The sequence below is a fragment of the Schistocerca serialis genome, chromosome 4 (genome assembly GCF_023864345.2).
Source record: "Schistocerca serialis cubense isolate TAMUIC-IGC-003099 chromosome 4, iqSchSeri2.2, whole genome shotgun sequence".
Lineage (NCBI taxonomy): Eukaryota > Metazoa > Arthropoda > Insecta > Orthoptera > Acrididae > Schistocerca > Schistocerca serialis.
Genome location: NC_064641.1, coordinates 881,844,029 through 881,857,724, shown reverse-complemented (window position 1 = coordinate 881,857,724; position 13,696 = coordinate 881,844,029). Strand labels below are relative to the sequence as shown.

The 13,696-nt window shown below is 37.1% G+C and overlaps 1 protein-coding gene across 1 annotated transcript in view; it reads right to left on the bottom strand.

Annotated features, from left to right (window-relative positions):
- Positions 1 to 2,872: 2,872 nt before the first annotated feature.
- The window catches only part of LOC126474827 (UDP-glycosyltransferase UGT5-like), a 35,114-nt gene continuing 24,290 nt past the window's right edge, over positions 2,873 to 13,696 (bottom strand). Inside the window, exon 4 of the mRNA XM_050102302.1 lies at positions 2,873 to 3,149. Within this exon, the coding sequence (XP_049958259.1) occupies positions 2,873 to 3,149 (277 nt within the window). The remainder of the gene's footprint in view (positions 3,150 to 13,696) is intronic.

The following is a 13,696-nucleotide window of genomic DNA, read 5'->3' as shown; positions in this document are numbered from 1 at the left end:
AAATTCCACCACAGCATGAGTCCCACACTCGGTGTGATACAATACTGACTCTCTCTCCTGACCTTATACTTTATGCACAACAGTGCCCAAATGTGCTGGTGCATTGTGTCACGTCCTGAATTTTTATCAAAGCTGAAAACAAAATGTTTTATTCCAATTTTAACTGATTTTTCTGGCCCTCTAGAATTCAGCTCACACTGAGTTATGACTTTAGAAACCAAGGCTACTGGGTCTTGACTTTAGAAACAGAGACCAGTTTACTTATACTGCTGAAATGGACATAGTTTTCCAGTAATCTGTTCATTGACGACAATGGCTACTTGTCTACAGAGAACAAGGAACTTTCGTTGTGCCTGATCCCCTGCTGGCAACTTCTAGTTTCATACCACTACAAAAATGAATATATCAAGTGCCAGCAAAGTTGTTTAGTTACGTATGCCGCTTGTAAATGTCGCAAATTTGAGATAATATCAGTTCATGCCACATGTTTAGAAATTCCCAGAACATCCCCTCACAGACCTAGAAAGTCATTGCAATAGTCAGTGATACTTGAATAATTGCCAATAGTCCATCATTTGTAGCAAATTATGCAAATGGTCAGATAATTTGGCAAGTCTCTGCCACAGGCTAATAAATGCATTCACATTTTCCTCCTTTATGATTAATGTGTTAAAACAAACAATCAGGCCAAAGTCACTTTAAACACGAAGTAATGTTTTTTGGATTTCTTACTCTTGAAAAGTTTCACAGCTATAAAGGCAGTTATAAACTGTGTGATTAGACTGGTTGTTGGTCATATATAAGACAGTGCTAATTAAAAAATAAATATAATTTATTTCCAAAGCTTACATAACAGACATAAAAAGAATGTTTCAATCTTGAATGCAGTGTTTTGGCACGGAAGCCAAGATCTACAATGAGCTGCAGAGTCTCCTCGTCCCCATCTCCACATCTCTCCACATAACATTTTGACGAAGACTGTCGTATTTTATAACACACTGCGTGTTGACAATGATATCACACATCGTTTTTAATGTAGCCATTGAGAAACACGTCTGCCTATCACTTGCACTAGTATGTTAAATCCTTCAAAGCTAATAAAAAGTTTGTAAACGCTGCACTTTGTGGCACGATACTCATTAAAGCCTGTACTATGGTAAGTTGACGGGCTTCACCTTATGAGAAAGGATTTTTGTATAGAAATTGACCGCGTGTATCTGAATGGAGGCAAATCAGACTTACACCCACTCGGTAATAACAATGATACGTCAAGTAAGTTCGAAATGCAACTACACGTCAGGACAGACAAGAAACAACACAGAAGATGTTACCAATTTGTTAATAATACGGTCGCCAGCCTAATTAGGCATTAACTGAGTGTCTTTCCTGTACAAGTTGGTGTATGTGCGTGCAAAACAACACGTAATAACACTGCATAATATGGTAAATTTTAGAACCAGAAAATCTACTGAACTGATAATTTCACTTTCTGTATTAATATGGATAAACCATAAATACATAACATTACACTATAACGCTTACTACAAAACTTCGTACTGTCTATTGATCTGATTAAAGTCGGGCATAGGTTACCCTAGAAATAACACTTTCGAAACACACACACAATGTCAATTTTGATAAAGGTAAAACACTGATAAATTTTGGTTTTTTATTTTGGCTTTGACTTTGCTGATCTAATCAGTTCAGTACACTTCAGAATTCAAATGAATAAGAAAGGGGGGGGGGGACCTTGAAACTGTTATGATCACTGTATTAAAACAATTAATTACTGAAATCATTATGCACTCAAGATTTCCAATATATGAGTTACTACTCTTTTTATCTTATTTCCTGCTCATTTAAATACCATTATATCTGTCTCGAAATGAATAATCTTCACTACTAAATCAATATCAAAATTATCTTCCAACTTTGTGAGACCTTTGTTATTCGTCTATTAGTTCATCAACGAAAAAGTTCTTTAAACATCATTCTAACATAGCTAGGTCTGCAGGTAATTATTATTAACATAAACTTTAATTCTTCATTTTGGGACACTCGGATTGCACAACATTTGGAAAGGACCCTGGCTAGGTTAGATGTGAGGATAATTAAATGATAGGACAGTTCTGGTAAAATTTAAGTTGTTATTGAACAGTATGGAACAAAAGTAACACTGGTCCACATGAATACAGTACTAAAAGTTTCAACCTGTTCGTATCGATGTGGCGATTTGCGGGCGGCGAGATGGCGAGGCACAGAGCACACATACAACCACAGCAATGGCTCTTGATGTATCGGCACTTTATTTCTTCATAGCGTTGCAATACTTTTCCATTTAGTGCCTATGAAATTTTGCCATGCTGTATAGGCGTCGGAACGACATATCCGAGGCTCAATAAAACTACATCTTCCAAGAGAGCCTCCTCGATCCAGGACATGTTGCTCAGACCAATGCCCAACTCCGACTACTACTGTTGAGCCCGTTATGCCATGCTGCGCCCGTGTGCATTTTCCCGCGCTCGCCTGCCATCCACCTTTTACCGCTCCCTTACAGACAGGGTATTCACCAGAGGTTTTGCATTCTACGTATCCTAATACATTGCCTACGTATGGACCAGACGCACAATCACAACTTTAACATCGTACAATAGTTTCAACGTCTCTTACATTTCTATTCTGTTATAATATTGCTTGAAATTTGACATAAACATTAATATTCTCATCGAAAATTGTTTACAGTTTCCTTAACATAATGGCATGAAACAAAAAAGAAATGAAATCAGAACATCGATTACACTAATTTATCGAAAATCAGAAGAAAAAATTATTATATGTACAATAGTACAGCGTTGTTGTTGTTACAAGTTCATCATTCAGTCTTATGTTTTTTGGCGTTGAGTATCAGAGATGTAAGATATCTCGCCAGTGAATACAGCGCAAGTGTTGTGGTTGCAGCTACGGCCAGCACGAAGGCGACGACATCTAGCAGCAGCAGCTGGTACCAGCTGAGATCCATGGCTCCGCTTCGCAAATGTGGAGCTCCCTTGTGACGTAGTACATATTCTATCCACCAGATGGCTTTTGGCATCGACTGTGCCTGGTGCTCGCGATACACTGCTGACAACTTCTTCATGTTTTCCCGATACCTATTCACAACACAGCATATTATTAGCACATCTTGAGAATAAGAGGATACAATACAGCGCCAAGAATACGAATGACTTACTGTGAAATATAAGCATTTCATTTTATTTGTAATCAGAACAAGGACTTTTGAACGTATTTCAGAAATAAGTGCTAATAAGCTGACTAAAAATTTGAACATGATTGAATTTTTACCCATCCAGACATACTTCTAATTTATTTGCCCGTACAGTAGATGGACTACACTACTGGTATTCAACTGAGGTAAGAACACAAATGGTACAAGTTTTAAACTCAAACTGATAGAAGGGGCTTATGAGAGGCACTAGGGCATCTTCATATGGACAAGCAACAAGTAAAGGAAGTGGTTTGAAATGCGCATTATTCAATGAACTGATGAGCACTAAAAGAAAATTAAGCTTATTTGAGTTTAAGGATTAGTTGTACTATGACATATATGACAGTTACATTTCTGGCATTTGAGTTCGTTTTAACCCGAGAGCTGGAAAACTTCTGGTTGTAAAGTGGAGCAATCCATTGACTTAAAACACTGACTGCGCTTTACAGCTACCTGCACAACAACTTGTTTTTCTATGAATGGTTTCATAGATATGCAGTTACCAATTTTAAGTGTAGACAGATTGCATGCTTTTCTTATTTCACAGAACTTGCAATACTGGTATGCCTGAAATCAGTGCTACATTTAGGACCACAAACTGGGCACGTTGCATTACCCCTGTGTGCACTAACGACAGACAACTCTTATAATAACGAACTGTGTACTTTGGACTTGCGTTTCTCTACCACAAACTCTATGTTACTCATTTATCAAAATCATAGATGCAAGTTCTGGAATGAACTATGTGTTAAACAGCAACATACGGCATAATATACACAAATAGCGCTACTACAGCAACTTAGCGCTGAAGTTCGCACTTGTCACATTGCCGATGCGACCGTGACACCTATGACTATGTGATAAAGCCGATGTGATTGAACTCGAGGCTTAGCACAGCATGGTTTTTCGAATGGAGTTGAGTTACCAGCATTATTAAATTCACACATCAGGAATAATGCAAGAGATATTTGTCTAGTTTTCTGAAAGAAAGTATGGAGATGGCTAGTAAAAAAGATAACGAAATGCGCGCTGCGTAAAACGAAATTCCGGCTGATTTAGTTGTCCCAAAGAGAGTATTTTGAAAATAAGGGATCTCCCAGAATGTTCCACCATTGACAGGAACACTACTCATACATAAATTAGTTGATTTCATGAATATTGCTCTCTTATTTTCACAAGGAAAGGAAAACACAACAATATTTTTTAATGTTTGTTCATACCACACGTTTCCCAAAATAAGGAAAGCCCAAAAATTATTATTATTAATAATTATAATCAGAAGTAAATTAACGCAGATCGAAAGTATACAGAGAATTAAGAGAACGTCGATAAACGATTTAGCGCTAGATTACAAGCCCATTGTAATAAGAGACGTAAAGCATTTATCTGTTGAAACACGTATGTAACGCAGCAGCGATGGCGAGGCATTGTAGCATCTGTGACCAGAGAGTATGCGCTTGACCGCGCGAGTGTTGCGAGCGGTTCTCAGTCAGTCAGTCAGTCGTTGCGAGTCTGTAGCTGTGTCTAGTGGAGAGCAGTACTCTGTCAGTAGTCGTCGCGTGCAGTACGCTAGTAGTCGTCATGCAGAGCGGTCGGTCGGTAGTAGCAGCCCAGTGCGGTTGTGTGATGTAGGCGGTCGGCAACACTGGTCAAGATGCTGAATGAGGTATACTGTTAATTAATATAATCATTAGATAATGTAAAAAATTTATTTATTGTAATTAATTTCCAACAAACGCCCCAATAATAATTTTTATTTCAAAAGCATTTTTTTCAAAAAATTTTATTTTTTATTGAACTAAAGATTTCGTTGCACTTCCCATTTCACTCCACTTTTTTTAAAGAAAAATTTCAGTAAAATCACCAAAAAAAGAAATATTATTATTTGCAATGCAGTTCCTCCAAGCAGTGCGCAACAAAAAAGAGCAGAAATTTGACATCCAGTTATTCTGAGGTAAGACTCTAATTCTGATTGTTTTACACAGGGCCAAAGACCGATATTTCGGTTTAATTGAATTTTCATATCACTGAATGGACTTTAATTTTTTGTGAAGAATTTATATTTGAGTCAGATTGCGAATTTCACATTTTTGTTGCCATTGTCAGTACATTTCATTGTGGGCAGGTTACGCTTAGCGCAATGTCCATTAGCATTTTTAAATAATTTTGTTTCTTTCTTTCAAATTTTTGTGGGGAGGTTACACTCGGCTCCCATTTGTATTAAGTATTGTCAATTACTTTTAAATTACGGTGGGGAGGTTACACTTGGCGACACCCAGTCCAGGATCGTATTTCGTTGAGAGTCTTTTGAACAACAGTCAGATATCTGCTCTTATTTGCTTAGATATAATTAGGATTTGGCGCTACGCTTTTATTAACTTGTGACTTTCTTTCCACAGATCAACGACAATTCATTTGCTCTGTTGTATTTGTATGTTGCTTTTGCATTGTGCTTAATTTGTTTTGTGAATAATTGTGACTACTGTAAAAATGCCGCGAAAGACTGTGAATAGTGTATCGCGAGGTATTATGAACGAAATTACCGACTTAAACAACGTGACTGATAGTAATTGTGACACGCAGTGTAATGATGTCAATCCTGCGTTCACTAACAATCAGTGTATTCCAACCACTAATGATGACTTTTGTCTTAATGATGAACAAACGAACTCGATTGTGTCTTGTGTTGATTTGACGACAATTGATGACGCGGGACGCTCCATTGTAATGAGCGCTGCCGAGCTTAACACAGCCGATTTGGAAAACTCAAGTAACGTACAGACAAATTTGTCTAATGAAAATGAACAGGATACACAAAGTACGACGGATTTATTTAATTCTGAAATAGTGACTGACAGTGTACGTCCGACTGATAAACCTTTCTGTAAATTGCAGAATGACCAAATGGTCACACAAAACGAGAAAATTCCAGATCCACCACTAAACAGCACAGAGAATATAAACGCTAGTTTTGACTTGGTACGAATTATGAGAAGTTTGCTACAACAGCAAAGTGAGAAAATAGACAACAGTAGTAAAGATCTCAAACAAAAATTTAGTGAACAGGACAAAAAACTTAATAAAATTGATGAAAATTTTAAACAACTTAGGGAACAGAACAAACAAGATAATGAAAATCTCAAACAACACTTAAATGAAAAATTAGACGACAATTCCAGACAGTTAAATGAAAAATTAGACGACAATTCCAGACAGCTTAGTGAACAAATTAGAGCCGTTGCCGCGCAGTGTCATGACACTAAGGAACAGTTGCGCACGGAAATTGAGGCTTGTTCGCAAAAAAATAGCGAAGAAATTAAGTCTGTTGCGCAAGAATTAAGGGAAATGCAAACAGCCGCAACAGAAACACTCAGAGACGAAATTAGCGGAGTCGCTAAACAATGCTCTGAAAAAGCTACACAATTACGGGACGAGTTTAAAGCAATGACGGTAGAACTTTCGCGCACAATGGACGCAAAGATAGACGCGAAATTCGAACAGCAGAACACTCAGATTAACGAGCGCTTTAATCAGCACATACAGAACAGTGATACGCGTTTCCGCAAATTTATTCAGGATCAAAATAAAGTAAAACGTCAGGTTATGGAAACAATCACTGCACAAAGACAAGAGGACAAACGTAAAATGTTCGCGAAAGCGAAGACGTATGTAGACAATAATATTACTACAGTGTCCGACAAAATTAATACCATAGAACAATTGAACGCGGAACTACGGGATGAAATTTCTGATCTTAAATCAAAAACAGATACACACACAGTAAATATTCAAACAGTGACAGACAGATTCGAACAATTAGATCTAACACAGGATTGCGATGTCATCAAAGCTGATGTTAAAAAACTGAGCGAAACTACGCGTAAGTTGCAAAAACAGATTAATGCGTCCGATTCTAAAACCGATGATCAGGCAAAAATACTGACTGAAAAATATGATGAATTGGCCAGTCGTATTGATGTTATCGAAAATACTAATGACAATAAATCAGACGATACTGCACCGGTTTCATTTATCCAAACACCTGAATTTCAAAATTTACAGCAGACAATTAATGAGATCGATTCATCTAACAACACGTTACGTAGGAAGTTGTCAAGTTTACAACAAGAAGTAACAGAGATGAAAAACATTTCAGTTAATAACATACCACAACAGACGCCACTTTATGAACATGTGTCAGACTCACGCAGCGCGTATAATTTGGGTAATCTGCAGAGAGTACGGGACTTAGATTCCGAACAACCACAGTTCAATAGATATTCTTACGATCCTGAACCTGTTGCATCACACAGAGATGATAATTTCGATTACAAACATTTTCTGTCAGTAAGAAAGTTCAAAATATTTAAAAACGATAGAACGCAGATTCACCCACTGGATTGGATTCAACAGTTTAGCTTTGCTCTTCCACCGACTTGGCCTGTAACACATAAACTTGAATTTATTTGCAGTTTTTTGGAAGGCGAACCGGCAACTCGTATGAGACCGATCGCGAGACAGTGTTACTCGGTAGAGGAATTTCAGAATGCTTTTCTGTCAGCGTACTGGTCGAAGACGACACAGCGCGGAATTAAAGATCAACTAATTAGTTTGCCAAACTATGAAAACTCAAATTTTCCCAGTGTAACGCAATTTTTTGAGCACATGGTACAACAAAACCAGTACCTAAGTGAACCGTACAGTGAATCCGCACTGATACAATTATGCATTTCCAAATTACCACGGTCATTACGAGTGTCACTCCTAACAGGTCAGCAAAAAGAAAATATTTCAGCGTTCAGAGATCTTTTACAGCTCTTGGAAGTACAGCAATCTGATTATTCTTTTGTAAACAAAAATTTTTCTTATAATAACCAAGGTCAACAAAAGTACAGCAATTATGATCAGACACGTAATTTCAATAGGAAAAGTAACAGACGCTTTAGGAACGACAACTATCAGGACTTAAATCCCAGACAGAATTCAGATTATCAATATCGTCAAAATTTTCAGCAACAGGAAACACATTTTGGTAACAATAGACGTTTTTCACCACAACAGCATGAAAGTCAGCCGGTTGGAATACATAACCAACAATGTAATGCACAAGGTCAACCAGGCTTTAATGTTCCGCCGCGTGCGCATATGGTCCAAGATCCAACAAATAGTAACGCGCGGCAGCAAGGAAACAATTACGTACAGAGAAGACAGTATTTCAATGCCTATCGTAATGCACCGTATAGGAATGACTATCACGACAGACGTAAAAACGATGAGCAGAATTATCAGCGTACATATAATAACAGTCGGTCTCACCAGCAACAAAATAATCAACAAGGACCTATTCTCACGAATGAACCCGACAGTAGGTACCATCCAGAACGTAATACGTCTGGAAGAAGTAATAGGACAGTTCAAATAGTCGAAATGCCACAACATCCTCCTAATAATAATAACACGTCAGATAGAATCTGACTAGATACTGCACAGATCGCATCTTCCAATAATACAAGCACTACTTTAGACACGCAAAATGTTGTTCACGAAAATGTAATTACTTTTGACGACATCAGAGACACTCTTTTACAGGAAATACCAGTTATTCAGAAAACCATTTCACATCCTGTTATCGAAATTAAAATTGGTTCATCGAAATTCTCAGCAGTAATTGATTCCGGATCACCAATATCAGTAATAAATGAGGAGACTTTCAACGAGTGCAACAAAGAGAATACCTATCCGACATTACCTTTAGGCAAAACAAAAGTGAAAGGAGCAGTACCGAGTAAAGGAGTAGACGTTAAATTACAGACGCATTTATCATTTTGTATCGCAGGTCACACTTTTCACTCTAATTTTTGGATTGTTCCTTTATTGACAACAGACGTTATTTTAGGTACAAATTTTCTGATACAACATGACGCAGTTATCGATTTTCAAAATTCTTATTTAATGTTAAAGGATGAAAATGTACAACTTGCTTTAGAATTTCAGCACTCATTATCTGCGGAAGAACAAACAATTAACCGCACAGAGGTCATTTCCGCAACACGTAACATAGACTGTAATCCCACATTGATCACGGATACGTACGTACACAACTATAATACTCCAGACGAAGCTGACTACGACGTAATGCAATTGATTTCTGATAAGGTTAAAAAGAGCAGTGCAACTACAGACGACGAACGAAAGCAATTACACGTAATTCTTTTACAGCAAGCTCCAGTTTTTGACAACATTCCTGGTACTATGTCCGGTTTTATGTATGAATTTCAAGTCAAACAGCACGATACATTTAAAGCTAAGCATTATCCTATTCCGTATATTCATAGAGAACAAGTTAAAAAAGAATTGCAGGATATGCTTGATCAAGGAATTATAGAACCAGCAGTTAGTCCGTACATAAACCCGTTGCATATTGTTAAGAAAAAAGATGGCTCACTTCGCCTCGTACTTGATTCACGTCACATTAATGACATTATTATTAATGAAACTGATCGACCACAGACACTAGAGGAACTTTTACAGAAATTTCACGGTACTGCTATCTATTCTACACTAGATTTGAAATCGGGATTTTGGCAAATTCAACTTCATCCGAATTGCAGAAAATATACAGCTTTTCTCTGTTTCGGCGACTGTTATCAATTTTGCAAATTACCGTTCGGCTTAACTATTTCTTCTGCAGCTTTTATTCGCGGTTTGAACACAATACTTCCGACAGAACTTAAGGACAGAATTACGACGTATGTAGACGATATTCTTATCGCAGAAGCTAACTGGTCTGAACACAATCTGATTCTTGAACAACTGTTACAAACTTTCCATGCACAAGGACTTACAGTTAACCTCAGTAAATCGCACTTTGGTAAAACTTCTATAAAATTTCTTGGACACGTAATTTCAGCAGAAGGCATTGCACCTGATCCGGAAAAACTTCAAGCTCTACGTGACATTACTGTTCCTACGACGAAGAAGCAATTACGCAGTTTTTTGGGCTTAATTAACTTTTTTCGTAAATTTATTCATCACTCCGCTTTAGACACGCCTAGATTATGCCAATTAACAGGTAAAAACACTATTTGGTCTTGGGATAAGCAAGCTCATTCTGAATTCATGAACCTGAAACATGCTCTGTTGAATGCACCACTTTTATCGCACCCAGATCTTACTAGAAATTTTTCCATTGCCACTGACAGTTCGAACACCGCTTTGGGCGTACATATTTTCCAGGAAATTGAAGAAGATGGTTCAATAGTAATTAAAAACATCGCATTTGCAAGCCGCATTCTGTCACCTGCTGAACGAAATTACTCCGTTACAGAATTGGAAACATTATATGTTGTATGGGCTTTCACGAGATTTAGGGATTTTCTTTATGGCAGACATACCACAGTTTACACAGACCATAGAGCGATACAATTTTTACTTTCGGCCAAATTCACTCACGACAGATTAAGCAGATGGAAACTTTATTTACAGGAATTTAATTTTACGATTGTCCACATTCCCGGCACACAAAATGTTATAGCAGACGCACTATCGCGTTCTCTCGGCAACAATCAGCAAGACGTAGCAACCAACTTCTGCAAAACAAATTTCAGTGTCATGTACATTCAGCAAGTTGCATTTGAAAACTTTATTTCATCGTCATTACAGGACATAGCAAAGGAGCAAAATAAAGACAATGTGTGGAAAGAAATTAAACACCTTTGGCAAGATAAGAATAATGTTACGATTAGGAACCATTACACTGTGCGCAATGACATTCTGTTTCGCCGCTCTCATCCTGACAGCAACAATTGGTTATTATGCATACCTGACGAACTGGTTAACAAATTAATTTGGTACACTCATTTAAGCTACGCACATTACGGAGCACGAAAATGTTTCCTTATACTGAGACAGAACTGTTATTTTGCCAACATGGAGAAACGTATACGACGAGTTTTAGCGTCTTGTAAAATTTGCCAGAAAGCTAAATCAGACACCACTTCACATATTCCTCCATTATATCCCATTATACCTGTTAAATTAAGACACATGGCCGCAGTAGACATTTTTGGTCCGATTCCCAGAACTAACAGAGGTTTTTGCTACATCTTTGTCGCTGTTGAGCTCACTTCAAAATTTGTTACTTTCACTCCGTTACGCAAAGCTACTGCTAAAACTGTTTCGAAAGCATTTGTAAAACATTTTCTATTTCATGTAGGGCATGTGATGAAAGTAAGTTCTGACAATGGATCTCAATTTCGTAGTACCGTATGGACACGCATGTTACGAGCCAGAAACATTTCTCCGATCTATATATCCGAGTACCACGCTTCTTCGAACCCCTGTGAACGGTTAATGAAAGAAATTGGTAAGCTGTGCCGAATATACTGCCACAAAAGACATATTGATTGGGATACACACATACTCTCATTCCAAGATGTCATTAATTCCATTCCAAATGAATCCACTATGCTATCTCCGTCTGTTATACTGAAAAACGTAGAACCACCAAACAAAATTAAAGAATTAGTCAACTTCCCCAAATGTCGTCGACTAAGACACCACGAAATAATTGACATTGCGCTGAACAACATCAAACGTGCCGCAGAGCGCCGGAGAAGACAGCAAAAACAGGTATGTAGACGCCGAGACTTTCACGTTGGACAGAAGATACTAATACGTACACACTATTTATCCAGCAAATTAAAAGGTAAGTGCAGTAAATTTGAACTTCTATACGCAGGTCCATATCGGATTCGCAGCATTCCTCACCCCAATGTTGTACACGTCGAAACTTTGAGAACCAGAAAATCGAAAGGCAATCACCATATCTCAAACATTAAACCGTTTATTGAGTGAAACCACTGTATGATTCAACACACTATGATGCCATTTACTAATGCAATTATTTCACCTGACTAATTACTGATGATTATCGTATTTTTTCTTGGCAAGTGCCCGGCAAGGTAAGGTTAGCAGGTCGCTTTTCTTGTTGTTACACATCAGACCGTGCATATTTTGTCAGAGACACTTACGTATTTTATGACTAATTATGCAATGTTATCTAATGACATGTTAATTTCGTTACATTTTTTTTTCCATTAAAATCTTTAATTCTCGCCTCTATACAAGCTGAACACAACGAACGTCACATTTTGTCTTTTTATGTACGATTGTATTCCAGTTTTGTTAGTATGCACTGTGAAATAGTTAAGTATAACACACACCAGTTGACTTTAACATTTTTTTTTTGCCTTATGACATCTCAACATCGTGACTGTTTTACATTTTTTGCTGCTGCATTGTATTATTCTGTGTACATTTTCGCATCTGAACATTGTCAATGTCTTTGACATATTACGTTTTCTGTCATGTTATGCTGTATGGTTAATTGTGTCACCATAAACCAGTCATTATTTAATGGGTATATGATTTAAATGCAGGACATTAATCTCTGTTCATCAATTTCAGAAAGGAATGATGATTCTAAGAAATAAATTTAACATAAATGGGAATTTCACCTACGGAATAAACGAAAGGAGATGCAATAACTTTATGAGGAAGAGTAAATGGATCAGGATTAACAAACATTAACAAGAATATACAATACTCATCATAGAATAGCAGTCTTAACTAATTTTTTTTTTCTTTCAGAATACAAGGTGATTGATGCAGGCTGTCAGACTGAACTACACATCTTAGTTTTAGTGATGAAATATGCTAGAGATAAGGAATAGTTGTATAATGAGTAAGGAAGTTATTTTTTGCAGATGATAATGAATACTGATGAATAATGATGAAGGAAATGGTATTATGAATAATGAAGTTTTTCTTTACAGGTGATGATAATAGTGAAGTTATGATGATATGGATAATGAAGTTTTCTTTCCAGATGAGGATAATGTTGAAGTTATGTGTTTATGTTATGTAGTTATTTAAGTATTTGTTGCAGTTTGCTTTGACAGCAGGTGTTATATTGCATAGTAGGATGACGGAAAGTTTTGGAAAGGACAGCTATGGAACACATTTTGTACACATTTCACTACCTGTTAATTCGAAGTTCACTACTTTTCAGCATAGTGTGCGTTTCTTCTTTCAGGTCAATAATCCGTTTTTGTATTTTTTCCAGGAGAAGCTTTTCATGATACTTACTAAACCTGTTACTTATTATACCTGTTCTAGTACTTGCATTTTTATTTTTTTTTTACCCATTTGTGTCTATCATTTATAAATGTGATCACATATACTGCCTTGTTACATAACCTTGGTACAGCTGACTCATGACGAATGACGTTACCTATCCTCATTTGCAGCAATAGGTCAAAAACAAATAGTGTTATGCCTCAGCAATCAATTATCGATCCCAACGCAATGCATCGCTAACAAAAAAAAAATGTATTACCAGTCCCAAGTAGTGATACCAGTTTGAGAAAG